General features: G+C 56.9%; 2 protein-coding genes across 5 annotated transcripts; both read left to right on the forward strand.

The window, feature by feature from the left end:
- Positions 1 to 659: 659 nt before the first annotated feature.
- NPM3 (nucleophosmin/nucleoplasmin 3) lies at positions 660 to 2,829 on the forward strand. Its single transcript, XM_032881841.1, is given in 7 exon segments — positions 660 to 720; positions 723 to 980; positions 1,289 to 1,374; positions 1,553 to 1,672; positions 1,798 to 1,891; positions 2,256 to 2,379; positions 2,671 to 2,829. Coding segments are annotated over 6 exon segments (720 nt in total). The 5' UTR covers positions 660 to 674; the 3' UTR covers positions 2,372 to 2,379; positions 2,671 to 2,829.
- A 5,183-nt stretch (positions 2,830 to 8,012) lies between these two features.
- FGF8 (fibroblast growth factor 8) lies at positions 8,013 to 13,824 on the forward strand. Of its 4 annotated transcripts, none has more exons than XM_032877440.1 (6): positions 8,013 to 8,044; positions 8,157 to 8,193; positions 8,732 to 8,827; positions 9,050 to 9,230; positions 12,419 to 12,525; positions 13,395 to 13,824. In XM_032877440.1, exons 1-6 carry the CDS (start codon positions 8,013 to 8,015, stop codon positions 13,683 to 13,685), a joined length of 744 nt encoding a protein of 247 aa, XP_032733331.1. In that variant the 3' UTR covers positions 13,686 to 13,824. The 4 variants fall into 4 exon arrangements, with proteins under 4 accessions (XP_032733331.1, XP_032733342.1, XP_032733351.1 ...); XM_032877451.1 differs by having other exon boundaries at positions 9,083 to 9,230; XM_032877460.1 differs by lacking the exon at positions 8,732 to 8,827.
- The last annotated feature ends 10,245 nt before the right edge of the window (positions 13,825 to 24,069 follow it).

The following is a 24,069-nucleotide window of genomic DNA, read 5'->3' on the forward strand; positions in this document are numbered from 1 at the left end:
TTGATTGGGAATTAGTAAACTCCACAATGTGTCTGCAAGGATGAGCATCCCCAAATCCGAAATGACATGCTTTGCTAACAAGCGCCAGCATCCAAGCAGCATCTAAAGCTCCATAAAGGTAGGCCTTCTGGACAGTAAACTTAAGGTCCTTAGAGTAGGAAGCATACAAGGAAGAGGACCGAGTGGTTCCTTGGTTCTAATTGAAAATACCCGGAGCTGAAAAGTAAGAATCCTCGAGGGGCTCTCTTGGAGCAAAGGCAAATAAGCATAATTCTTTTGCTTTTATAAGAAAAGCACTCCCTTGGGCTCAGGTCACCTGGATCGAACCTTGCATGGACAACTCGCATGGGGCACCCCGCTCAGCGGGAAGCGTGCTTCTCCCTCTCTACTCCCCCATGCTTGTGTTCCCTCTCTCGCTGTCTCTATCAATGTCAAATTTTTAAAAAATCTTAAAAAACAAAAAACCCTACCCTGAAATTCGCATTGACAAGGAGAGTTGGGAAGGGTTTCCACTTTTATATCTATTCTCCCTTTAATGAAAGCTTACCCTGGATTGGGGGAGTAGAGACAGAAGAGGGTGAGAGGAAGAAAATGGAGGCAGGAGCCACACTGAGAGCCGTGGTCACGGAAATAAGGGTGTTCACAGTTAAAAAAAAGAAATCCATGCTTCTGTGATGTGCCTCCCTGTCCCTGTAGGACCAAACGACGGTTTGGCCTGTGCCGGGAGGGCTACCCTGGACAGGTTGCGCCTCGGTCACTCTCTGAAACTCCCGCGGTTCCTTTAATAGGCGGGGCCGGAACCATCGGCGAGTCCCCCGCTTTGTACGTGTCGGGGGCGGAGTTCCCAGACGGCCCTTGCAGCATGGCCGCCGGCACCGCCGCCGCTTTAGCGTTCCTGAGTCAGGAGAGCCGAGCCCGGGCTGGCGGTATCGGCGGTCTGCGGGTCCCGGCTCCAGTCACCATGGACAGTTTTTTTTTCGGTATTGAAGAAAGGAGGGGATGGAGATGGTCCTGGGGCGGTCAGGGGCAGGGCTGAACAGGAATGCAAATGGATACACGACGTGGGTGGGAGCGAAGGCGGCCCAGCACGCGGCAGCGCAAGCGGAAGGGGGCGGTGCGACCCCCTGCTCCAAACGTGCAGGGGTGGGCCCTGGGCCGAGCGTCCCAGGTGTTCTTGAGAAGTGGGAGCGTAAATGGCCGGTCTGACCATGGCTACTACACTTGAGAGAGGTTTGGTGGAACGCCCCCCACGCACATTCAGACACACTCACGCTGTTACCTCTTCCAGGCTGTGAGCTCTCCGGCCACACCCGCTCTTTCACCTTCAAGGTAGAGGAAGAGGACGATGCGGAGCATGTGCTGGCTTTGACCATGGTGAGGGGCGGGGAATGGTTGCTGGGAGTCACTTTCTCTGCCTGGCCCCTACATGGGCGCTTCCCTGGTTAGGTGATCCAGGGACTACTGGGGCGGGGCCAGTTTTAGGGTAGAGGCCTCCACTTGTGGTGCCAGCCCTTGTTTGAGGAGACCCAGAGGCCCTGTGTACTCTTCCCAGCTCTGCCTCACCGAGGGGGCCAAAGATGAGTGTAATGTTGTAGAAGTCGTGGCCAGGAATCATGACCACCAAGAGATTGCAGTCCCCGTGGCCAACCTGAAGTTGTCCTGCCAACCCATGGTGAGTTTCCCTGCCAGGCCGGGTGGTGAAGTGGGGGATAGGGGTGAGGGTGAGGAATTGAGGACTGGAGAACTGACTCATCACAAGATGGAGCAGGCCAGGCCTTCATCCTTGTCTTCTTCCAGCTGAGTTTGGATGACTTCCAGCTCCAGCCACCTGTAACCTTCCGCCTGAAATCAGGTTCTGGCCCTGTGCGGATCACTGGGAGGCACCAGATTGGTGAGTGTCCTCTACTTTGCCTCTGATGAATTCCCATCAGGTCTCCCCCACTGCTCCACAGTCCTGCCCCATCCCAGCCTTATCACCCAGTGCAGCTCTCCCATAAAGGCTATACCCTCCACTTGCAGTCCTACTCAAGCCTACCTCCTGCATGAAACCTGTCCCAACTTCTCCACCCCCATTAATGTGGTCTCCTTTGGCTTTCTGTCATCTTAGTATCTGAGGTTCTTCCCACCTAGATCATAAGCTCTGAGAGGTCAGGGTCCCTGCAAGTCTAGCATCACAGGGCATGAATAAATGATACGTGGTATGAAAAGGGTCTGGCTTTAACCTCCTCTTTCTTTACTGCTTACGTTTCCACCAGTTACTATAAGCAATGATGTTTCTGAGGAAGAAGAGAGTGAGGAAGAAGGTAGTGAGGAGGAAGAAGCTGAGTTGTGCTCCATCCTGCCTGCCAAGAAGCAGGGGGGTAGGCCTTAGCCTTCTTGGTGAGTTGGGAGAAGGGTGCTAAGCAAGGACCGAGATGGGGTAGGACAATCAGGTGAAGGTGTAGATGCTTACACCTTGTTGGCTCTCCTCAGGTCGGCTAGCTGCCTGCCCCATGTGCCATGCACCATGTTCCTGTACAAGTTTTAAGAAATTTAAATGTGGCTTCTCCATTGAAGAGGGTGGAGAGGTGGGGTCTTGGGCTGGTGCTAGGAGAGAGGGTGGTCCTATCCCTCATAGAGCCCTGGTGTTTTTCTAATCTTAGGCCCTACTTGAGTTTCTCTTTTCTCCAGGATTGGGAGGAACTCTGAACTTCTGTCCTCACCCTCTCTTCCCCCTTGCCTGTGGGATTGGAGATCAGAATCTGAAGCTCAGGACTACACATTTTTAATACTTTTTACATTTTTGGATAAAGGTTCAAATAAAGTGATGTGGAGTTTTTTTGCAACTCATTTGTGTGGCTTCTTTACCTGCCGGTGTGGCATTCCCCTAGGGACCACCAGGTGGCACTGTGGCAGCATCGAGGGTGGCCCTGGGCCTGGGGAGGGTGAGGAAATAGGGGATCCTGCTATCCCTAGGACCCCCCGGGCCAGGCCTGGGTCCCAACTGCCTTGCTAAAAGAGGACCTCCCAACACCAACCCCATTCCCAGTCCCTACAGGTGGGGGAGGGCTATCCCAGGAGGTTATCAGCATCCAAACAAGGGGCCTGGGCCTCTGTCAGCACTCAGGCTGATGGGCAGGGGGGCAGATAAGGGGACTTAAGCAGTTGGAGGAATGTGCATCCCTAGCTCCACGAAGGGGCTCAGGCCCTGAGAGGGCCTGTGAGGGATAGGGCAGAGGCCACTGTTGGCTCCTCCTTCCAGTCTTACAGGCTGTCTCTGAGCCGGTCTGGGCCCTTAGAAACCTGATTCCAGGGGCCAGATGGAGGGGGCTGGCCAGATTGGGTGACAGGGAAACCAGAATCCGGGTGGCCTGGCATATGGGGCCAGAGAGAGGCCCCTGGGATTCAGCCTCCTGGCCTAAAGGGTTCCTGACCCCCAGCACATCGCCTGATCTGGGGGTCTCTGGTGCCTGTAATCAGGTGTTCTGAGGTTTGACTGCTGCTATGCGAGGAAGAGAAAGGAAACTACCTGGTGTGAGCATTAGTGTGTATGTGACCAGCTCTGGGGTCAGCAGTTCAGCAGCTGTGTTGATGGGTGGTGGGGGGGCGTATTTCAGTGTCCCCCGTACAAACAAACAAACAAACAAGGTTAACTCCTGAGACAGCCTGGGGCCAGACATGCTGAGGATGGACAGAGTACAGTGCCTGGTGGGGTGTGGGGTGGTGGGGCCAGGCCCACTCCCTCCCACACTGGCTGCTGGGCAAATGGGTGAACAAGTGGGAGAGGTCCTTAGGTAACCCGAAGGGACTGGTATTGGGGTTGGTAAGGTAAACTTTGGAGAGCGTCCCACAACACGGAAAGGCATTCCCACTTCACACTTCCCTGGAGTAGGCTCCCCCCTCCTGGTGGTGAAGAGTTCTAATCTTCCTTTTCTCTCAAGATGAGGATAAAGGAAGGTGATTTCCCTCTGTGTTGCAGTGATCCGGGGTCGCAGGCCCCTTTCTCCTCTCCAGGAGGGGTTTCCTGAACTGCTTCCATGCGGAGCCAGCGTGGTGGGCCAACCAGGCTCAAGACTATTCACTTTCCTATGGCAGGGGTCCCGAGAGAGGGGAGAATTGCAGCTGGCGCCCTCTGGTGGGCGAGGTTGAAACTGCCAGTGGCCGAGCGACTCCCCAGGCAGCGACTCCCCACCCCCCCGGCGGGGGGGGCGTTTCGCCCGCGAGTGACCTGGGGTGCCGAAGTTTAGGCAGAAAGCAAGGACTAAGTCACTGAGGCTGACTGCATTCGTTCTTTGATTGATCGTTGATTCATTCATTCATTCGCTAGAAGAGCTCTTGTAAGAGACGTTCTCTTCTTCCTCTCACCTATAACCTCCAGAGTCCTCGGCACGTGCTTGGTTGGGGGCGCGGGAGACTGGCTGAGTGCAGCAAAAAGTCATCTCTGGGGGAAGCCTTCCCAACCCAGCCGTCTAACCCCTGTGCGTGGCCCAGCTCGGCTATTTACCCCTGCGAAGCGGCTGAGCGCTCCCTGTAAGCCCTGTTTACTGGGTGGTTCTCCCCGGGACCCAGGCAGGCGCCGAGCGCCCTCCTGCCCGCAGTGGGGGCCCAATCCACATTTTCCGCTTCTTCCAGGGCTTTCCCGGCCCGAAAGGGCGCCGGGCAGACAGCGGGAAATTGCTTTTTCTCCCTCTCCGCCCCGCCTCTCCTCGTTGCTCCTTCAGTCGGCTCAGCGCACAGTAGGAGCGCTGCCGATTCACTTTGGCCCCGAGCACTGAGGGATGACGGCGCACGCCGAGGTTTGCAGAGCGCTGGAGGATGAGCAGGCCTGTATTTGCGGGGCGAGGGGAGACGTCTCCTAGGCAGGGGCCCGAAGTGCTTAACGTCGTCTTGGCGATTTGCATTTGAACAGTCGGTGGAGAGTCCGCGGCGCTTTGAACGCCGGGCGCAGGAGGCGCGCAGCTGAGGAGCGGCAGTCCCGGCCTCCCCGCGCAGGCTGGTGTGGATTTGAGGGGCCCGGGGTGGGCCGGGGCGAGGGATGCGTTTGGAAAAAGGCTGAAGGTGTGTGTTTGGGTCCCTGCGAGGGCGTGTTTGCGGAGAGGGGCTGTTTGTGTTGGCGAGGAGTGTGTGTTTGTGTTTTCAGGAGGCGAGGGTGTGTGTGTGTGTGTGTGTGTGTGTGTATGTTTGTGTTTGCGGAGTGTGGGGGCGGCCGGGAAAGATGGCCAGGCTGTCACTCAGCGATCAGGTTGACAGGCGCTCCCTCATCAGGGCCAGGGAGCTCTGATTGCAGATTCGAGGAAACAAAATAGCAATTGTAATTACGGGGCTTTGATAAGATAAAGGAAGAAGCGAGCTGGCCGGGAAGCGAGCAAGGGAGGGAGGGAGAGAGTGGCCTGCTGGGGCCCCGACGGCATATTTGCATCTGTCACTCAGGGGGCAGGCCGAGCAGGACCCAGTGCCCTTTGTGAGGGTGTCCCCATCTCCTCCCCCACTCCAAACCCCAACCCCAAAACATAGCCTTCTGGGGAGATGAGAACAATCTCCCATACTGATGAGGGTTCATTTTGGGAGAAGTTCTCCAAATGTAAAGGAATTCTGCCCTATAGAAAGGCCCCTTGATAGAGGTTAAAGTGTAGTTACTAAAACCTTGACCTCTCGCTTTTAGGTCCCAGGATGCCCGTCTCTTCTGGTGAAGGGGACAGAGTGGGTTAAGACCATTGAAGTTCAGCGTAGGGATTTCAGAACCTTCTTGGAGCTCCAGAACCCGGGCTGGACATTTTGAGTCAGATACTCTCTGGCCTCCATCCCCACTCCAGGGAAGGGCTGGCGCCCAGAGTGACTCTAGTTGTGGCTCCAAGACTATGCACACTAAGACTGCCCTGACTCCAGCCTGGGTCCTGCCCAATGCTGTTCTCATCAGACAGTTTCCAGAGGGCTGAGTCCCTGGTGGGGAGAAGGCCCTTCCCACCCTCTGCTCTCTGTCTCTCCACTCACTCATTCACTCATGCACACAAACATTTTCAGGGGCCTACTATGTGCAGACATGTGTTTAAGATGGTGAGCATTCTGCCTGTTGGAAGCAGTACAGTGAAGAGGGTAGAGCCCCAGGGAGTGGACTGTAGGCCTCTAAGACAGAGGACTGTAAGAAAAAGGGCTGGTTTGGGCTGTGGGCACTGGAGCCCACCTCACCTGTCTCCCTTCTAATGGGCTCATCGCTTAGTGGGGTTGAAAGGAGACAGTGCAAATTCAGCCTTCAGCAAATATAAGTGCTAAATAAATAGTAGTGCTTATAATTATTATCTGAAGGCATGTCTTCCTGGGGAAGCCACTCATGGGCTGAGGTCTAAATGCTCAGCCAGTTTCTTCATGATTCATTCATCAAGTGCCAGCTGCAGAGCAACCCAGCCCAGCTTGGTGCCATGAGCTACAACTTCTGATCTAAAAGACATGGTCCTTGCCTGGAGATCTGTGTGTGCAAGAGCCAGAAGAGTGAACAGACTCCTGGAGGAAGGAACAGGTAGGCTCAGGGAGTCTCCTTCTTTGAGGAGGGATGAGGTCTTGAGACAAGTCCTCTGACCCTGTTTTCCCATCTATGCACCGCTCAGTGTTAGCTTTAGGCCGGGAGTGGAGAAAGGTGGGGCATGGGGACAAGTGGGGCACAGAGAAAGGGGAGGTAATAGAACTTGATTGTACTGTTGGACAAGGACCTGCCTACTGCCCCTGGCCTAATGGCTTCCCAGGACCACCCCAACCCCTCCAGTCCAACCCTCAAGGACACGGAGTGCCAGTGGGACAGGGGAGGTCATGGGCAGAGGAAGCAGCTGGGTAGGGCATCAGGAGCTCTACCTGCTCCTCACGAAGGGTCAACCACCCAAGCCCCTCCCAAAGAAGCACCATGGCTCAGGGTTTCCAGAAGCCCCTGGGGGAACGCACTGAGGGTCTGGGAGAGGCTTAGACACTACTTTCTTGGCGACCTCCCCATGCTTGACACAAAGCACCAGTGCACGTCTAGTCCAGTAGGTGTGTAAATGCCTCAGTGCACAAATAATGAGACTCTGAGAGGGAAAGGCTAGGCGGCCCGCAACTAAGTCTCTTCTCCAGGAGAAGCAGCTGACAGTTCTTTTTGCCCCCCCCCCACCCCCCGCCTGCTGCTTTGGGAGGGCGGCAGGGGTGTGGGTCCTACCAGGGACCTCCAGACTCTCCGACATAGATGGCTCAAGCTTCAGGTCAGTATCTGTGGGACGCACGCAGCAGTGACGGTGATAATGGGGGAGGGGACATTTCTCGCTCTCTGGGTCTTCTTGGAGACCGGTGAGACAGGAGACGCCCGCCGGAAGGGTTACTCGTCAGAAAGGTGGGGGTGGGGGTCGGGTCCCCTTCGCATTCGCACGCACTGCGGAACGCACAGCCATTCACTCCCGCGTCGGCGGCCACTTCCAGGGGACACGCGGGGCCGAAGCACACAGTAGGCAGCTCAGAGACACGCCGCCTCGCCTGAGGCAAAAGCGGACCCGGCCCCGAGGTGGAGACCTGGCACCTTTGGACCCCGGCGCACTCGCGGTCCAGGAAGACCAAGCCCGAAGCGCCCCCCCATCCCCGCGGGTCCAGACACCTAGAGCGCGCGAGGGGGTCAGCCCCGGGATGGGGGAGGCGCCCCCCCCCGCCGCCCCCGGCCCCCCCCCCCGCCCCCCCCCCCCCCCCCCCCCCCCTCGCTCCCGGTGCGGCGCCCCCCGCCCCCACCCCTCCCCCTCCCTTCCCACCTACCCACCCACCCTGCCGGCCCGTTACCCTCCCGCCTGCTCCGGCTCCTGAGCAGCCAGCGGCCACCGGCTCCGGCAGCGGCGCAGAGCCACTCAGCACGGCGCGGCGCGGCGAGCTCGACATTCCACGGGACCCGCGGAGCCGCGTCCGGACCGCCGCCCGCCTCCCGCGCTCCAGCCTTCCTCGGCCGCCGCCACCCTCGGCTCGTCCCTCGCGGCCGCCCGCGGGCCGGCGTGATCCCGCCGGGGTTCTCGGTGCTCCCCGGGCCGCGCGCCATGGGCAGCCCCCGCTCGGCGCTGAGCTGCCTGTGAGTACGGCCGCCGCCCCCCGCGTCCCCGCCGGCCCCGCGCCGCCGCGCCGCCGCGCCCTCTCGGCTCACCCCGCGCCCTCTCTCTCCCGCCCGCTTTTGTCTCCCACAGGCTGTTGCACTTGCTGGTTCTCTGCCTCCAAGCCCAGGTAAGGCGCATTGCGCGGCGGCGGGGCCCGGGCGGGCCGGCGGGGGCCGCGGGTTGGCAAGGTCGGGCAGGGGCCCAAGGACCGACCCTGCGGCCAGCGCGGCAGGGCTGGGAGGAACCTTAGAAATCCAGCCCCGAACCTGCCCTAGGAGGGAGCCGGGGAACAGAGAGGGAGCGCCCTGCCTAAGGTCACACAGCTAATGTGCGGCGAGGCTCGAACCCAAGGTTTCCGGCTCCAGCGCTGTCTCTCACACCTCCTAGCCGGGCTGGGGTGGATGGGGAATTCTACGGGCAGCCACACCTGGCTGCCGAGGAAGGGGTGGGGAGCTGGGGCCAGGGAGCGTTCGTTGTCACAAGTCCCGGGGACTGCCGCGGAGACTCTCTCCGTGGCTCTCTGGGGCGACTTGTGCTGGGTCTGGCCGAAAGATCAGGTGCCTAGGCTCTCTGCGCTCTCAACATTTGCTCTGTAAATTTGTCTTTATAAATGTCAGCGGTTGGGCAGCGCTGCCTCCCTACTTAGAAGCATCCTGCTTTTCTAGGAAGGCGTGGGGAGGGGGCGAGGGGCTGGGGCTTTGGGCAGAGAACTTGCTTCCCTGATGGGAGTTGGCCGGGAGTCCCAGGGTGTTTCCCAACAGGTAGGTCCAGATCGGTCCAAGCTCATCCTTGCTAGGCTGGGTCTGCTCCACTTTCCTGGGTTGGGTGCTGGGGCCTGAGCTGGCTTGTTGTGGGGGGGACCCCCCCAGCCCTTGTAGGCTGCTTGGGGCAGTGGAGGCGTGTGCAGGGTGATGGGGGCCTCTCGGGCCCCTGGGCAGAGTAGCATTATAATGGCGTGTTGTGTATTTTTCAATTTCCTAAAGGTAACTGTTCAGTCCTCACCTAATTTTACACAGCATGTGAGGGAGCAGAGCCTGGTGACGGATCAGCTCAGCCGCCGTCTCATCCGGACCTACCAGCTCTACAGCCGCACCAGCGGGAAGCACGTGCAGGTCCTGGCCAACAAGCGCATCAACGCCATGGCAGAAGACGGGGACCCCTTTGGTAAGGCGAGCTGCACGGGGCAGGGTGAAGTTAGCTTGTAGAACACGCCCTCCTTCCCCCTGGCTGGCCTGCTGTGACCGGACCTGCCAGCCCCATCCGTGCTGGCCAGAGGCTCCCCAGCTCAGAAGGGAAGGAGTTAAGGCAAAAAAAGCATCTTTGGGGTCAGCTGGAGAAAAGAGGGTTAGAGAAGGGACCTTGGGGAGTACTTGGCCCACAGGTGCCCCTTCTCTACCCAGCAGATGAATGAATCCAGGCATCTCCTTTTCTACCTCCCCCATTCACACACCCCTCCCCAGCTGCAGGTGGAGACAGAGGGTTCTGCGGGAGGGGCCCCAGGTTTAAGGGAAGCTCTTGAAAGAGGATATGTCGCCAGGGTCCACAAAAGGAGAGTTGGGAAAGAGACGGGAGAAAAATCCCCCCAGCCCTTCCAGCTTGGACAGGGGGGGCCATGAACCTTTACATATTTTGACCAGAAGGGCCAATTGCACATAGGCACTAGGCTTGGGAAGGGGCCCTCTCTCCACCCCACTGACCCGGGAACCCAGGTAGTGGTCAGAGCCAGGCTCCTGACTCCCCGTGGGGCGGTGAGTCCGGGGAGCTACTGCGGGGCAGAGAGGCTGAGGACTGATTGATTTCTAAAACATTCAATATTCCTGCCTTGAAACAAGGCCAATTTCCAGAGTCCTGGATGTACCAAGAGAAAAGCAAGCCCTCTGGACGGCTGGTGTTGTTTTTAGAGAGCGATTATTGTGAGTTTAAAAACCTTTAAATAATGACCAAGTTAAACAAGCATGAAAGGAGAGGGGAAGACTCTATTAAAATGTAATAAAAAGGTGAGGCATTTTAAGAGCTAAGAAGAAAAATGAAGAATGATATAAAACAGAAAAAGAACGAGCCTTTTTTCAGATGTGGAGTTTGAAAGGAGTTGCAAGTCTGTAAATGTTAAAAAAGAGGTTCAAGATTGTTCTCTATGAATCTCTGGAGAGACCCCCGCGTCTGGCAGAGCGATTAAAACTCTTCTTACTTTCACCTTTTTTAACATTTCCTGAATACTTTCTCCTCTTCTCGAGCCAGTTTGGGGGATCGAGTATGTCTCACTGCATTTTTTCTGCATCGACGTAGCTGACTTCCCTTCAAAGCTGGAGAAGGAGACATAATTTTCCCGGGATAAATCTGTCACTGGGGTGGAAGAATAGGTTTGAAAATGTTAAGCTTTCCAAAAGGCTGGTCGGGAAAGCCGCCGCCGTAAACTGCGGCCCCAGCTCCCCAGCTCCATCCAGGAAGGGGAGTGGGGGCTCTCCGTGGTGGTGGGGGGGCGGCCTGCCCGGTGGCCGAGCTCCCCCGCTGGGCTGGCAGGGCCAGCCTGCCGTCCCTTTGTCCCTCCAAACTGGCTGCTTGCTGCCCTTCTCAGCTTCCAAGGAAAGGGAACGAATGCTTAGTTCCTCCTGGGTTTGCTCCACTGGAGCAAATGGTCCAGCACCCTTGGGTTCTGGGGAGGGAAGAAGAGGCTAAGCTGGCCATGGAGAAGCTCATCTTCAGACCTCACAAGTCTGATGCCCACTTCTGTCCTTACAAGTGTAGGAAGCCTTCCAGGTTCGCCGGTTCCTGCCTGCCAGGCAGGAGTGGGAGCCGGAGGGCCTGAGAGCAGAGGCTTAGGGTGTGCAGCTGGGACAATATGAGTCCGGGGGAGAAGAGCAGAGAGGTCCCAGTTGCTTCCTGATGGGTCCCAGGAAGGAATAGAGGGGTTGTGCCATCCTTGTCTGCCCCATTTGGCCAGAATCCTCCGAGTGGGATCCTCGGGCCCCTTCTCCAGCCAGCGTCCCTTCGGGCCTCTGGAAGGCAGAGCAGGAGAGGGATGAGCAGCGTGGCCGGGTCCAAGAGGAGGTGGGTGGGAGGGGACGTGACAGCTGCATTTCCCTGGCTGACTTGAAGCCAGACTAGAGACTTGGCCATTGGGTCCCAGCTCTGTCCTATGTGAAGAGGTGGGGGTAGTATCAGGAGGGGCAACGAGGGCTGCCTTGCTGACCTTGGTGCCCATCCTCCTCGTTAGTTTTAGTGGCAAAGAAGGTGCTGCCTTGTTAGTGCAGGCTGGGAGACAGCTCTGGAAATCCCAGAACTGCTTTCTCAAGGAGGGAAAAGCAGTAGAGAGGACAGAAGACTCAGCCCCTCCTGGCTTATCCCCAACAGCTAAGTCAGCCCTCATTCCCTGCTTGAGGACAGCCACAAAGGGAGGAATTACACAGGGACTAGACAGGGACCAGGACTTCTGTGGCAAGTTGGCTGTCTAAGGGGAGGGCACCAGGGAAGAAGGCACAGAATTCAGCTCCCTGTCTCAATGGCTTTCCAGACTGAGAGGCAAGCATGCCTGATTTTTTTCCCCTCCTCACCCACAGCAAGTGTTTGGTCACTGGGGTGAGAAGCCCAGCTGTGATGGGGGTTGAGAGAGACAAGACTATTTGAGTCATTGATTTCTGGACACTGGGGCTGGGGACAGTGGTGACTGGGAAGCGTGGAGAAGAGCAGAAGCCTGCCAGCTGGGGTCTGAGGTTCTGGGAAAGTAGCAGGCTGTGCGTGGAGGGAGAGTGGTCGGCCTCCCTGTCATCTCAGCAGAACAGGGTGGTGGTTGTGGGGGGGTTGGCCAAGGACATGAGATAGAACCTAAGGAGCCAGAAACAGGAGATAGTGCTTTTACGTTTTGCCTCAGAACTCATGTCACTGCTGCGCCCCAGAAGTTTGTGGTGATCTTTGAGGCATGTGCGTGTACTACTCTGAGTTTGAAGGATTCCCAGAGATCTTCTGATGAGAGTAGAACTCTAGTCATGAAGCCTTGACGTGAAAAGTCAGTACTATCTGGTTTTAAAAGAGGGGACCATTGAGTTTGATGGCTTTAAGATTCCTCCACAGGAGCAGCAGAGCAGGCAGAGGGAGATCCCAGTCTGTGCTTCATGCTCTTGTCCATGCCCCTGTGTACATCCGTGAGGGGCCTGAGGCCCAGGGAGGGGAGTCGATCTTTCCCAATGTCGCCTAGCATGGTGGCAGCTGGGCTGGGGCTGGAGCCCATGTCTTGGGTACCTGCTCTTAGAGCAGTTGCTACTGGGATGTGACAGGTCTGAGGGTCAGCTGGGGTGACAATGTGGTACAGTGGGGTCAGGGAACTTCCAATAACCACCCGCCACCTTCCCTGACAGCAAAGCTCATTGTGGAGACAGATACCTTTGGGAGCCGGGTTCGAGTCCGAGGAGCTGAGACCGGTCTTTACATCTGCATGAATAAAAAGGGGAAGCTCATTGCCAAGGTGAGGCCCCAGAAGGAGGGGAGGGTCCCTGGGTCCTAGGGAGGGGGCTGGGCAGGCAGAGCTCCTGTAGGGTCCCAAGGAGGTGGGCAGAGAGACCCAGGGCCACCTTGGGGTTACCTAGTGGTTGGGTGGAAGGTGGGGGAGGTGAGAGAGAAGGAAACTGCTTGAGAGATGAGAAGCTATAAAGGCAAAGGAGGAAGAAGGAAGGCTAGGGAAGGGGCTGGTGGGGGGGTTGGTAAATTCCATATATCTTTTTAACAAATCGCCAAATTGCTTTGCTATTATGTCCAATTACATGGTACCAGCATTTGGAATGTTCAGTAAGCCGCAGGCCCAGCCCCTCGGCCGAGCTCTGAAATGGCCCCATTAGTCACGGCTCTTCTCCAGCCTCAAGCTCCCCGCTTCCTGGGTTTCTGGGGCTCGGGGCTCTGCATCTCCCCGCAGGCCTCCCCTCCCCCATGGAGTGGCTGTCCTGGGGCCCCGGAGGTCTTGAGGGGCCCAGGGGGATGGTGCAGCTGGGGAAACGGGTGCGGGCCGCTTGGCCAGACTGGTGGGCAGGAGGCCAGGGCAGGCAGGGTCTGGGCCCCCTCTCTGGCCCTCTGTGTTGGGGCCCAGCCCCTCCGGAGACAGCCATGTGTCACTGCTGCCCGGGAGGACAGGAAGTTGCCGGGTGGGCTGCGGCTTGTGAGGGATTAGAGAGCGGGTGCCCGGGCCGGGGGTGGGGCTGTCACTCGTGCCCACCCTGCCATCTGCTGGGGTGCCCACCTGCTGTCTGGGGCCGCCTGCCCTCTGCCTCTGCTGGGGTGGGGGTGGGGGGCGTCTCCGGCCAGAGCCCGGTAACGTCGCGCGTCTGGCCCCACTACCTGCAGAGCAACGGCAAGGGCAAGGACTGCGTGTTCACCGAGATCGTGCTGGAGAACAACTACACGGCCCTGCAGAACGCCAAGTACGAAGGCTGGTACATGGCCTTCACCCGCAAAGGCCGGCCCCGCAAGGGCTCCAAGACGCGGCAGCACCAGCGCGAGGTGCACTTCATGAAGCGGCTGCCCCGCGGCCACCACACCACGGAGCAGAGTCTGCGCTTCGAGTTCCTCAACTACCCGCCCTTCACGCGCAGCCTGCGCGGCAGCCAGAGGACTTGGGCCCCCGAGCCCCGGTAGGCGCCGCCGGCCCTCCCCGCCGCGCCGAGCCGCTCGCCGCGGGGGCGCACGGAGAAACTCCGGGAGCCGAGGTCTGCGCTGCTGAAGGCTGGGGAGGAGCTGGGGGAGCCCCGGGTTCTAGCTGTCCATAATTGTTTGCTGTTGGGTTTTTTTTTTTTTTTTGGTCGTTGTTTTGTTTTGTCTTGTTTTTTAAACAAAAGAGAGGCTCTATTTTTGTATTCCACTTGGCGGTGGTGTCTGTCTTCTTCGCTTTTGGGAAGGCTGGGAGTGGCCTAGACTGGGATTCTGGCGGGGGTTCCTTCTGGGTGGGAGGGGGGCTTTTCCAGGCCGTCAGAGGTACTCCTGAGACAACCCCCCCCTCCTCCTGCAGGGTAAGCTGGCCAGGCTTACCCCACCCCCCAGGTGGGGGCAGGGGGGGAAAGAGTGGGGAGTGAGGACGTAGAGCAGGTTTTTTAAAGGTGGGTGTCAGTGGGGGGTGGATGTGTATTATTATTAAATGACTGAAATATTTATTTATTTACTTATTTTAAAGGTTTTAAAAATTTATTTGACAGAAAGGGATCACAAGTAGGCAGAGAGGCAAGCAGAGAGAGAGAGGAGGAAGCAGGTTCCCCGCTGAGCAGAGAGCCCCTGATGCGGGACTCGATCCCAGGGATCATGACCTGAGCTGAAGGCAGAGGCTTTAACCCACTGAGCCACCCAGGCACCCCTGAAATTTATTTATTTAACTTGAGTATTAAAAATGTGTGTTGGAGAGCAAGGCCTGTGGGGATCGGCCCCTCCCCTTCCCCAGCTGCCCTGGGGCTGTCCTGACCAGAACAGGTTCTGACCCCAGCTCTGCCCATAGCCTCCTTCCAGCCTGACTTAGGACCTGTGCCTGGCCTTGGGGACTCTCCTGATAGGACAGAAGCAGGGAAAGGGGCAAGAAGAGGCTCTTAGCTGGTCCTAGGAACTCTCAGACAAGGACCTTTTATAGCTCCTAACGGGAGTCATTGCCAACACTAACCCCTAGCCACCTCTGGGGCAGAAAAGAGGGTTCTCCTAGGACCAGAGCTCCATTCATGGATTCAATGAATCTTTATTTTTATTTTTTAAAATATTTTATTTATTTGTCAGAGACGGCACAAGCAGGGGGAGTGGCAGAGCAGGCAGAGGGAGAAGCAGACTCCCTGCTGAGCCAGACGCTTAACCGGCTCATCACCCAGGTGTCTTCAATGAATCTTTAAAAAGCGCCTCTCCATGTGTCTACATCTTCGTGGGAGACAGGCTGGAGATGCCAGAGCTGGTTCTTTCTGAGTATCAGGCATCAGTGAATGAAAGAAAAGAGAAGCTGCCAGGGTCCCAGGTGGGGTTATGCCGGAGGGGAGACCTCCAAGCCTGGTGTTGACAACTGTGGCATGGAGCAGGGCTGACTTTTGAGGATCTGGTTAGACAGCTGTGAGCAGAAGGTGCTGAGCTCAGGTGCTGTGCAAGGGTCCTGGGGCCATGACCCTGGGAGAGGCTGCCGGCCCTGGAGAGATGGGGCCCAGAGGAAGAGAGGCTGGGCAGGAGATCCGGAGGGAAGTTGACAGGTAGAGAGCAGGACACAGACTCTGGCCCAGAGGAGAAGCAGCAGCTCATGGGTCAGAAGGACCAACCCCAGACGGTCCTGCTGTGGAGGAAGGAAGCCCAGGCCACGCTATGGCAATGACAGAGCATGTCAGGGTGTGGGCATAAGGGCTGGCCTGATGGGCAGAGAGCTGTGTGTTTGGGTGTGGACTGGAGAGCCTGACGTCATGCCACATCGAAGGACAGCCCAAGCCCAGAGGTAACAGGTCTCCTGAGGGCTTCCTCACTGAGGCCTCCTGTTCTGGCCGTTTTTGCTGCCTTCTTTTGACAGTGCCCCTGGCTGGTCCCACAGCCCAGCTACTGGGCCAATCCGGAAACCTCTTCCCTCTGGGCCTGTTCCTTGGCACTTCCTTGGAGTGGGGGGCACGCCAAGCCTTCCTAATCACATGGGCCTCTCAGAGCTGAAGCCGCGAGTTCCAGGGTCAGGCCATCCAGGGGTACCAGGAGCTCCATGGCTCAGTGGGAAGCCTTGGAGGAGAGAGGCTGGGGAGACCCTGGGCTCTGGCCATGCCACCTCATCTGGCTTGCTGTGGGGGTGAAGGGCTCTGGATAGAGGAGGTGTCTCCCAGCACACAGACACTGGGGATGTGGGGAGGGGGCTCTAGACATCTCTGTTCCAGCTCCTCCAGCTCTTAGGGCCTCCTCCCCTCCCCCTTTAATTAATTCTGGGTGAGCAGCCTGGCTTTATTGTGCAAGGAGCTCGGGTCTCACTGTGGGAAAAGTCACACCTTCTGAGCAGCTTCTGATGCCATGCAAATGAAGAGACCGTCCAGGAAACGCTTTCATCTGCACGGCCGCCTGTCCAGCCCCCAGCCCAGTAATTGCCCACATTTCGTTTGTTTGAGAGCAATTCCTGGGGGGAGCCATAGGGTCGGAGGGAGTCTGGGGTGGGGGTGGAATGTCAGGCTCTCTCTGCCTGTGATCCTGGCCACGGAGCGGGGAGGCTGGTCACTGGCTAGGCCAAAGCCACTCTTGCAACTCCCGGGGCTGGGGACTCCCGAGGCTGGGGACTCCCGAGGTCTCCGGGGTGGTGGATGGAACCGTGGTGGCCGTGATGGAGAAGAGGTGCGCTGTCTGGAGAGCCAGACCCGCCTTACAGAGAGGAGGGAGATGACAGGTGGTGGCGGCGGCACTGCTGGCCGTGGCTAGGGGAGGTGGAGAGGGATGGGAGGTGGGGATCCTCGGGGCGGCCCGGGCCTTTGGGAAGGGGCTGACATCCGGCAGGACCCCGGGTCAGGGACCCATGGGAGCAGAGCCCAGAGCGGTGGGGCCAGGCTGGGCTAGAGCACCCACCACCTTGTTTATCTTCGCCTTGCTGCCTCCACAGAGCCCTCGCTAATGGGGTTTTACAGCCCACTCAAGCTGCAACTGGCCGAGAATCAATCATTACCGGCACTTAGTGGTTTGATAGTTAACAGCCTGAACTGAAGCCAAACTGGTTGTTAACTGTGATAACAACTGATTTCAAGGGGTTATTGCCGGCCCAATATGCTCAGTCCATTTATTTCGGGGAAAACAAGCAGGGAGCCGTGGCAAGGCCCAGAAAAGGGAGGAGGACGGGGCTCTTCTCAGCCAAAAGGTCCGCTGCTCTGCTCTAGAGTGGGCGCTGGCTGTGAGGGCCCTGGGGGGCTGCCTGAGGCCTACGCCAGGCTCAGCCTCCCAGGACTTACTGAGGACCTGCATGCAGGCCCAGGTGACTCCCACAGAAGGCCTTCTCCTCAGTGCTTACCTCATCCGCATTGCCCCTCCTTTTTTTCTAGCAGTACCGCCCATGAGACCCTCACGAGGACTGACTCCCCACGAGGAGGAAGCAGGCCTAGTGGCCAGGCCTCTGCTCGTCCCCACCCAGAGGGTGGGGCTGGACCCACTCACCCATTCCTCCCTCCCCAAAGCCTCCCAGAACCCTGCTCGCTCCAAACTAGAACCTTGTCTTTCATTTCAAAGCCAGCAAAGACTCCGCCCAAACCTTGATGAGAAAGAATGAGTGAGGGCTCTCTCCTCTCACTCCACTAGGTTCTGCCCAACCCTTCCTTCTATCCTAGCTGAGTGACAGAAGAGAAGGCTGTGGGCAAGCATCATTCTAGAAAGCCGCTGCAGCAAAGGACCTGGGAGTTGTTCACCATCTAGAGACAGACAGCCTAGGGCCCAGAAGGTGCATAGCTAGGATCGAAGCTAGTACTGGAAATCAGGTGTTAATTTCCAGGCCCAGGCTGCCTCTTGAGGGTTGTAGGTCTTTCCTTAATTCCATTCATTCATTCGATATTTATTGAGTGCTTACTGGGTGTGGGTCAAGCTCTATTCTAGGTAGAGGGACAAGCAGGAGATGAGACAAAAGCCCTGTAATTATGGAGCTCATATTCTAGTGGGTAAGGGGGTGCAGAGCAAATGGTACATAGCATGGCAGACGCTGAGAACCACATCGGGAAAAATGCAGAGAAGGGAATGAGTGTGAAAGGTAGGGTAGGTGGCAGCAATCTTAAATAGGGTGCACAGAGAAGGCCTCACTCGAATCTTCATGTTTGGGGAGGTGAGACTTTCTGGGGAGGGGTGTGGAGAAGGTTAGAAGCTGAGGTGAGGCCAGAGAAATAGAAAGGGGTGGTAGTGGAGGGCAGATCACACAGGGCCATTGAAAAGGCTTCAGTTTTGATTCTGAATGAGATAGCACACCATCGGGGGCTTCCAAGCAGTAGAGTGACAGGCTCTGAATGAAGTTTTAACAAGATTACTTTGGCGGCTGTGTGGAGAACCGACAGCCAGGGAGCCAGGGAGCCAGGGAGACCAGTTACGAAGTGACTGAAGTAATCCAGACCACAGATAGTAGTGGATTGGAGGCAGTGAGAAGAGTTTGGGATTTGGGGTAGTTTTTACAAGGGGGGATGACAAGACTTGCTGATGGAGTTGAATATGGGCTGTGAGAGAGAAGGGATGTGAAGGGTTTCCAGGGTTTCTGGCCCGAGCCACTGAAAGGATGGAGGGGCCATTTGCTGGCACAGAGAAGACTGCAGAAGGGGCAGATTTTGAGAGGAAGAGTAGAAGTTTAGTTTTGGATATGTTACATCTCAGCTGACTAAAGAAATACACAAAGGGAGATGGTGAGTGAGCAGTTGTGCACGTGTCTAGAATTCTGGGGAGAGGTCTAATGTGAAGATACAACTTTGGGAGTATTTGACACACAGGTGTTTTTATTTTTTTAAGATTTTATTTATTTATTTGACAGAGAGAGAGAGAGACAGCAAGAGAGGGAACACAATCAGGAGGAGTGGGTGAGGGAGAAGCAGGCTTCCCGTCAAGTAGGGAACCTGACGCGGGCTCGATCCCAGGACCCCGGGATCATGACCAGAGCTGCAGGCAGACCCTTAACAACTGAGCCACCCAGGCGCCCTACACAGGTGATTTTTAAAGCAGGAGATGGAATGGGTTCCCTTGGGAGTGAGCGTAGCTAGAGAAGAGAGGAGCCGGAGCCCCAAGTCTGAGCGCTGGGATACACCTGCAGAAGTCATGACAGAGGGGGAGCCAAGGGAGGAGATTGAGAAAGTGTGGCCCATGAGGTAGGTGGGACGAATACCAAGACAGTGTGGTGTCGTGATGATACAGGACCAAGACAACAATTTCTGGGCCCGAAGCTTAAAGTGTCTTACTCCCCAACCAACACCAGGGTTAAAAGGAAGTAGCCAACAAGTAGGGTCTGTTTGACCTGGGAGTCTCCTGGCCTCTTCTTTCAGCTTCTCCCGGCCTCTCATCACACTGTCTTTACCTCCAGAACCTAACTCAACTCCAGTCCACTTACTCTTCGACTTCTCCGCCACCCTCTCCCTGCTCCAAGCCGTCATCAGCTCAAGTCTGTCTTTATGGCAACAGCTCCTAACTGCTCTCCCTGATTCCTCTCATAACTCCCAACAATCCTTTCTGTGCTCAGTAGCCAGAATTTTCAAAACACAAATATCATCTTTGTACTCCTGCCTTATACAGAATTGTACTCAGACTCCTCTCCAAGGCCCACATAGTCCCTGGCCTGCTCTGGCCTAACCGTCCACCTAACCTTAGGGCTTAGCTACTTAACCACTGGGGCCACACCTCCTTCCAGCTTCTCAAATAAGACAGTCTTGCATCTGCCCCAGGGCCTTTGCATGTGTTGTTTCCTCTGCTTGCAATGCTGTTTTTCTTGAACTTGCAGGGCTGACTGTTCGTTCTGTAGATCTCTGCTGTCACTCTCTGCTTTATTTCTTTATTACCCTTATCCTTATCTGATATTATCTTGTTTCTTATTTGCTTGCTTTTGGTCTGTCTGTAACCCCCCCAACCTGCCCCGCCAGCCCCCAGGAGAGCAGGGAGGGACCCTGATGCATATCCAGTGCTGAACCAATGCCTCGCACCTCCTTGTCATGAGTTTTCAGTAAACATTGGTGGAAGCAATCAACTGATAAAGTGAGAGGAGACTGGGAAGCTGTTGAGTGGACACAGCAGGTTAGGGGTTCTCTGTATCCAGGGTTGGGTTGGGCTGGAAATGCCCGAAGGTCAGGGAGACTTGAGGGTGGTCCTGGGATGGGTGACTCCTGGAGCCCATCCAGACATGCACAATCTTACTAAAAGGAGATGCAGTGCTGTCCAACACGGGCTCACCCCCAGTATCCTCAAGCTACGATGCCTGTTTCCAAGACCCAGACAAAGGAGCATCTAAGCAGCGCCCAGTGGGAGGGGTATAACAGAACCTCCTCCAATTCTGCTTCCTTCCCCACCCATGGATGTCCATAGCAACCAGGGGACATCAACGGAAAGAGTGAATGGGAATTAAGAGCTAGAGAGTGGAGGAGAGATGAGGAGTAAGTAGCGAATCAGATGGGGAGCTGATAGGAACTCTGGGGGATCCCCAAGTCCCATGGAACTGTGGAGGGCTGTGCCAGTATGTCCTTTTGGTTGCCCTGCTTCCCCATCTGGATCTCTTACTGACCCTCAAGAGCTAACTGGCATTCTGGGCAGGCCCCAGAGCTGAGCCTCGTGCTCCTGGCTGGCAGATGCGGAGAAGGGCTCCGGCTCAGTCCTGCAGGCTGTTACCCTCCCTTAGCCCCCTCTCTGGGAAATGAGCTCAGGCTGCTGGATCAGTCTGGGAGCTGCGTCTCTTCTCCCTTCCTTCCTTGGCTGTGGATGGTGGAGGGAGGACGTGGTCAAGAGGAGAGTCAGGGTGTTAACCTACACCCACGGAGGCCTGCAGCTTTGGCACTAGGGCATGAAGGCTCCCGGTCATGAAGAATCACATGGGCCCTGGCCTGGGGTCTGCTGGAGGTACTCAGAACTGGACACTGCCTTGAGGAGGTAAGGAAAAGCCAGGACCAAGCTTTTCAAGGTTTGCCGCTCCCGTTACCTCGAGCCCAGAGAACCAGAAAATGCCTGGGCCTGAGGCCTGGGAGTGGCAGAATGGCAAGCCCTCGAGGAGCCAGGGCACAGGACCGGGACCCAAGCCAACAACCAGAAGATCCAGCCAGTGACTTTCAAGGGTGGGAGTGACCAGGGCCAACACCAGATCCCACTGTCCCTGTCGGCCCGCAGACACACAGCTTCCAAACCCCCGGGCTCAGAACCTCTACCTTTCTGTCCTTCTCCTTGTTTCTAGTCTCTGATATTTAACATTTCAACTTGACAAACATCACCAATTCTTGCTAAATCTTTCTTCACGGAGAAGTGCCCCCGTCCCATCACAGCCTCTGCTGGGCCATTGCATGCCCTCCCACCTCATCGTCCTGCCCGGGCTCTCCCTGGGCTTTCTGGACACCCTCCCCTCCCTGCCTCCTGCAACTCTCAGTAATGAGGAGCAAACTCATAAAATATTCATCGTGGGTAACACACCATGTAGGATCTGCCTGATCTCAGGTCTGATAGGAGAGGCCGGGTCAGGAGGGTGCTGGGTCTTTAGCTTCCAGGGGTTTGGGCTGACTTCTCCACCTTGGGCTCAAGTTCCAGCCACTTCCATCAAGCCAGGCCCAATCTTCCCTTGGGGGGAACATGGGGGGGTTCCTGGGGAGAGGTGCTAGTGGCCTGGGGAGAAAGCTCCTAAGTGAGGCGTGACTTCTGTGACCAGAAGACCAAAGCCAGAGGTGTGTGCTGAGAGGGAGGAGGGGGGCAGCATCAAGCCTATGCACTCAGCAGTGTCTGGAATGGTGATTTTTTGCCCTGGGGAGCCTGGTAAGGCGGGATTGTGCGCCATCTGAGGGAGAGAGGGAATGGCGTTGGTGGCAGGCCTCCCTGTGGGGACACATCCATCACACCGGTGGGGCAGGTAGAGAGAGGGAAGGGACGGGTAAAGGAATCTTCTCTTACTCTCCCAACAGCTCTGGAATTTGTACTGACACTGATTGCCCACCCCGGCTCCTGGCCTAAGCAAGTCAGAGAAGGGACTCAGAAAAATGGCGACAGCAGCCACCAGAGATGGGCTGTGGCTCCGTGTGACGTCAGGAGTCAGAGTTTTGGAGTCAGACTGAACTAACCTTGAATCCTGGCTCTGGAGCTCCCTAACCGTGTACACAGCAAGTCGCCTCACTGCTCTGAGCCTCAACTTCCTCACCTGCCGAATGGGTCACAAACTCCTCCCTACAGAGTTGTCATGAGGAGTTTGTAAGGCGTCTGGCAGAGTGCCTTAACAATGGTTCCTAACAAGGGTGGGAAGGGACTCTGGAGGAGGGGTTGGGCAGGCAGAGTGAAGTCCCAGTGAGCCTGGGTTTGCCCAGTGACATCATCTAAGCCCACTGAGGAGCCGGGAGAAAGTCGGGGTCTCTAGGAAGGTTAGTTTCCTGGGGGAAATAGCTCCAGTGGCTCAATGGCCCAAGGTAGCCGGGAAGCCGGGATTGATGAAGGGCAAGGTCCTCCGTGCACAGAACGCCTGCCCTTGCCCCCTCCCTCCCACTTACCCAGGGAGGTGTACCAGCAAAGGTCCAGGCCCCTGAAGGTCTGGGAGAACTGAGAGGACAAATGTCCCAGTGTCCTGCAAGGGGGATGGCCTTCCAGCTCAGTCCCGGAGGCCAGTGTGCAGGTCTTAGTTCCCTACTCCTCAGACCCGGCCTTGCCTCCCCTCTCCCAACCCCTAAAGCAGGGGCTGGGGAGGCAGTGATCTGTTGGAAGAAGGGAAGGAGAGAGGAGCAGAGAGAACATGGAGAACCAACATTCAAGGCTTTCTTTCTTCCCAGTTGATGCCAAGCTTTTCCTTTCCCCAGGGGCCTCAAACTGATACCTGCCAAGCCTACCAGAGACCTCCTCTGTGCCAGGTATGAAAGCAAGTATTAAGAGGCAACAGTGAGCAAGTCAGAAAGACCCCCGACTCCCGAAGCTTCCCTTCCAGCGCAGATGGCCAGAGTTGGCCAGTCACTTCTGATGAGGCATGGGAAAGGCTGAGACAGCTGAAGAGCTAGGGCTGTGTGAGGACAGAGGGATCGTGGGGAGGACGTTCCGGCTCAGGGTTGAGGCCTTGCTGCCTCAGAGATGGCCAGGTGGGAGCAGGGACCCTGGGCGGCCCCTGGTGGAATTCGGCTCAGCTCAGGTCAGCCCCAGCTCATTCAGGGCACACGGGGTGGGGCGGGGGTGGAGTTGCTGGAGATAAAGGCCTAGACGAGGAGGTCCAGCCTCCGGGCCGCACCCCTTGCACCGGGGTTCACAGACCAGTGGTGCGGGTGGAACCTAGCTTACTCCACATGGCTGAATCGTGACGGATCCCAGAGAAGATGAGTCAAGAGGAGCAGCTGTGGAATCCTCAGGGAAATGCTTTTTTCCTGAACCTTAATTTCCTTATTGAGAAGGTAAAAAGGTTTGAACCAGAGTATTTGTTTTCAGAAAAAAAAAAAAAAAATTAGCAGCAGAACCTAATTTCCTGAGGAAAACCTGTATAGAAGTCTATTTCATAAAATAGATGTACACAAGACTCGCTTCGGTCAGCCGAGGGACTGACGTCCCCTCAGTTTCTTCCTTCGTGCCTGACATGTCAGCTGGGGCAGGGAGTGAGGGAGATGGAGGGTCTGAGCTCTTCAGGGTTCTCTGGGGATCTTAGGGGGAAGATGGGGGCGGGGACCCACCAGGGAGGAAGGGCCGGGTGGGCTCCAGGCCTGCAGTCCAGGGCCGCCCCCTGGGCCCCGCCGGCTCGGGAAGGTGCCTCCAGGAGGAGCCGCTGAGCACCTCCTCAGAGCACCTGGACCAGCGGGTCTGTTCCCACAGCCTCCAAGAGGCTCCCTGTCTCTTCCTGAACTGACCACTCACACCCAGGGATTATCCCAACCAGAAACTTCCATTCGGAACAAAGCTCCCAGGAATGAAACCTGAGCTGCCACTGAGAGGCTCCCAGGCTAACTGGGAAGTGGCCGGGAAAGGGAGCGAAAGCTCGAGAAGCACTGGGAGCCTCAGGGAGGCCATGAAACCTGAAGACAAACGACCAGCCAGTGGACTGGTGCTGTGGAGCTGCCACTGCCTTCTGCAGAACCAAAGGTCAGGGCTGAGCCGAGCGGGAAACGAAGGGGAAGTGCACCCCCAGGCTTTCGAGGGGAGAGTAATTGGTGCACCTGTGGCTAGGGCCAATATCCCCTGTGAGGCCCCCAGGGCTGGCCTGCAGTCACTCAAGCTGCCCGCCCTTCCCCTCTCTCCCCCACCCCCTCCCAGCTGCTTCCGCTTACTCCAGTGGGCTGCTGGATTGGTCAGCAATGGGGCGCCTGCTCACCCAAGGGAGGGGAGAAAGGGTCACCAGCACAGTTACCATGTGTCAAGCACCCATCAGATGCCCAGCGTGCTGTCTGTGTAATTTCCA

This window comes from Lontra canadensis, unplaced genomic scaffold, assembly GCF_010015895.1.
Source record: "Lontra canadensis isolate GAN:19392208 unplaced genomic scaffold, GSC_riverotter_1.0 scaffold3, whole genome shotgun sequence".
Lineage (NCBI taxonomy): Eukaryota > Metazoa > Chordata > Mammalia > Carnivora > Mustelidae > Lontra > Lontra canadensis.

Bases quoted from the DNA above. Each gene is read 5' to 3' on its own strand.
- FGF8 (XM_032877440.1), top strand. From the start codon at position 8,013: ATGGGCAGCCCCCGCTCGGCGCTGAGCTGCCT. The intron at 8,194-8,731 runs GTAAGGCGCATT...CTGCTTTTCTAG, and splicing joins TTCTCTGCCTCCAAGCCCAG to GAAGGCGTGGGGAGGGGGCG. The intron at 12,526-13,394 runs GTGAGGCCCCAG...CACTACCTGCAG, and splicing joins AGGGGAAGCTCATTGCCAAG to AGCAACGGCAAGGGCAAGGA.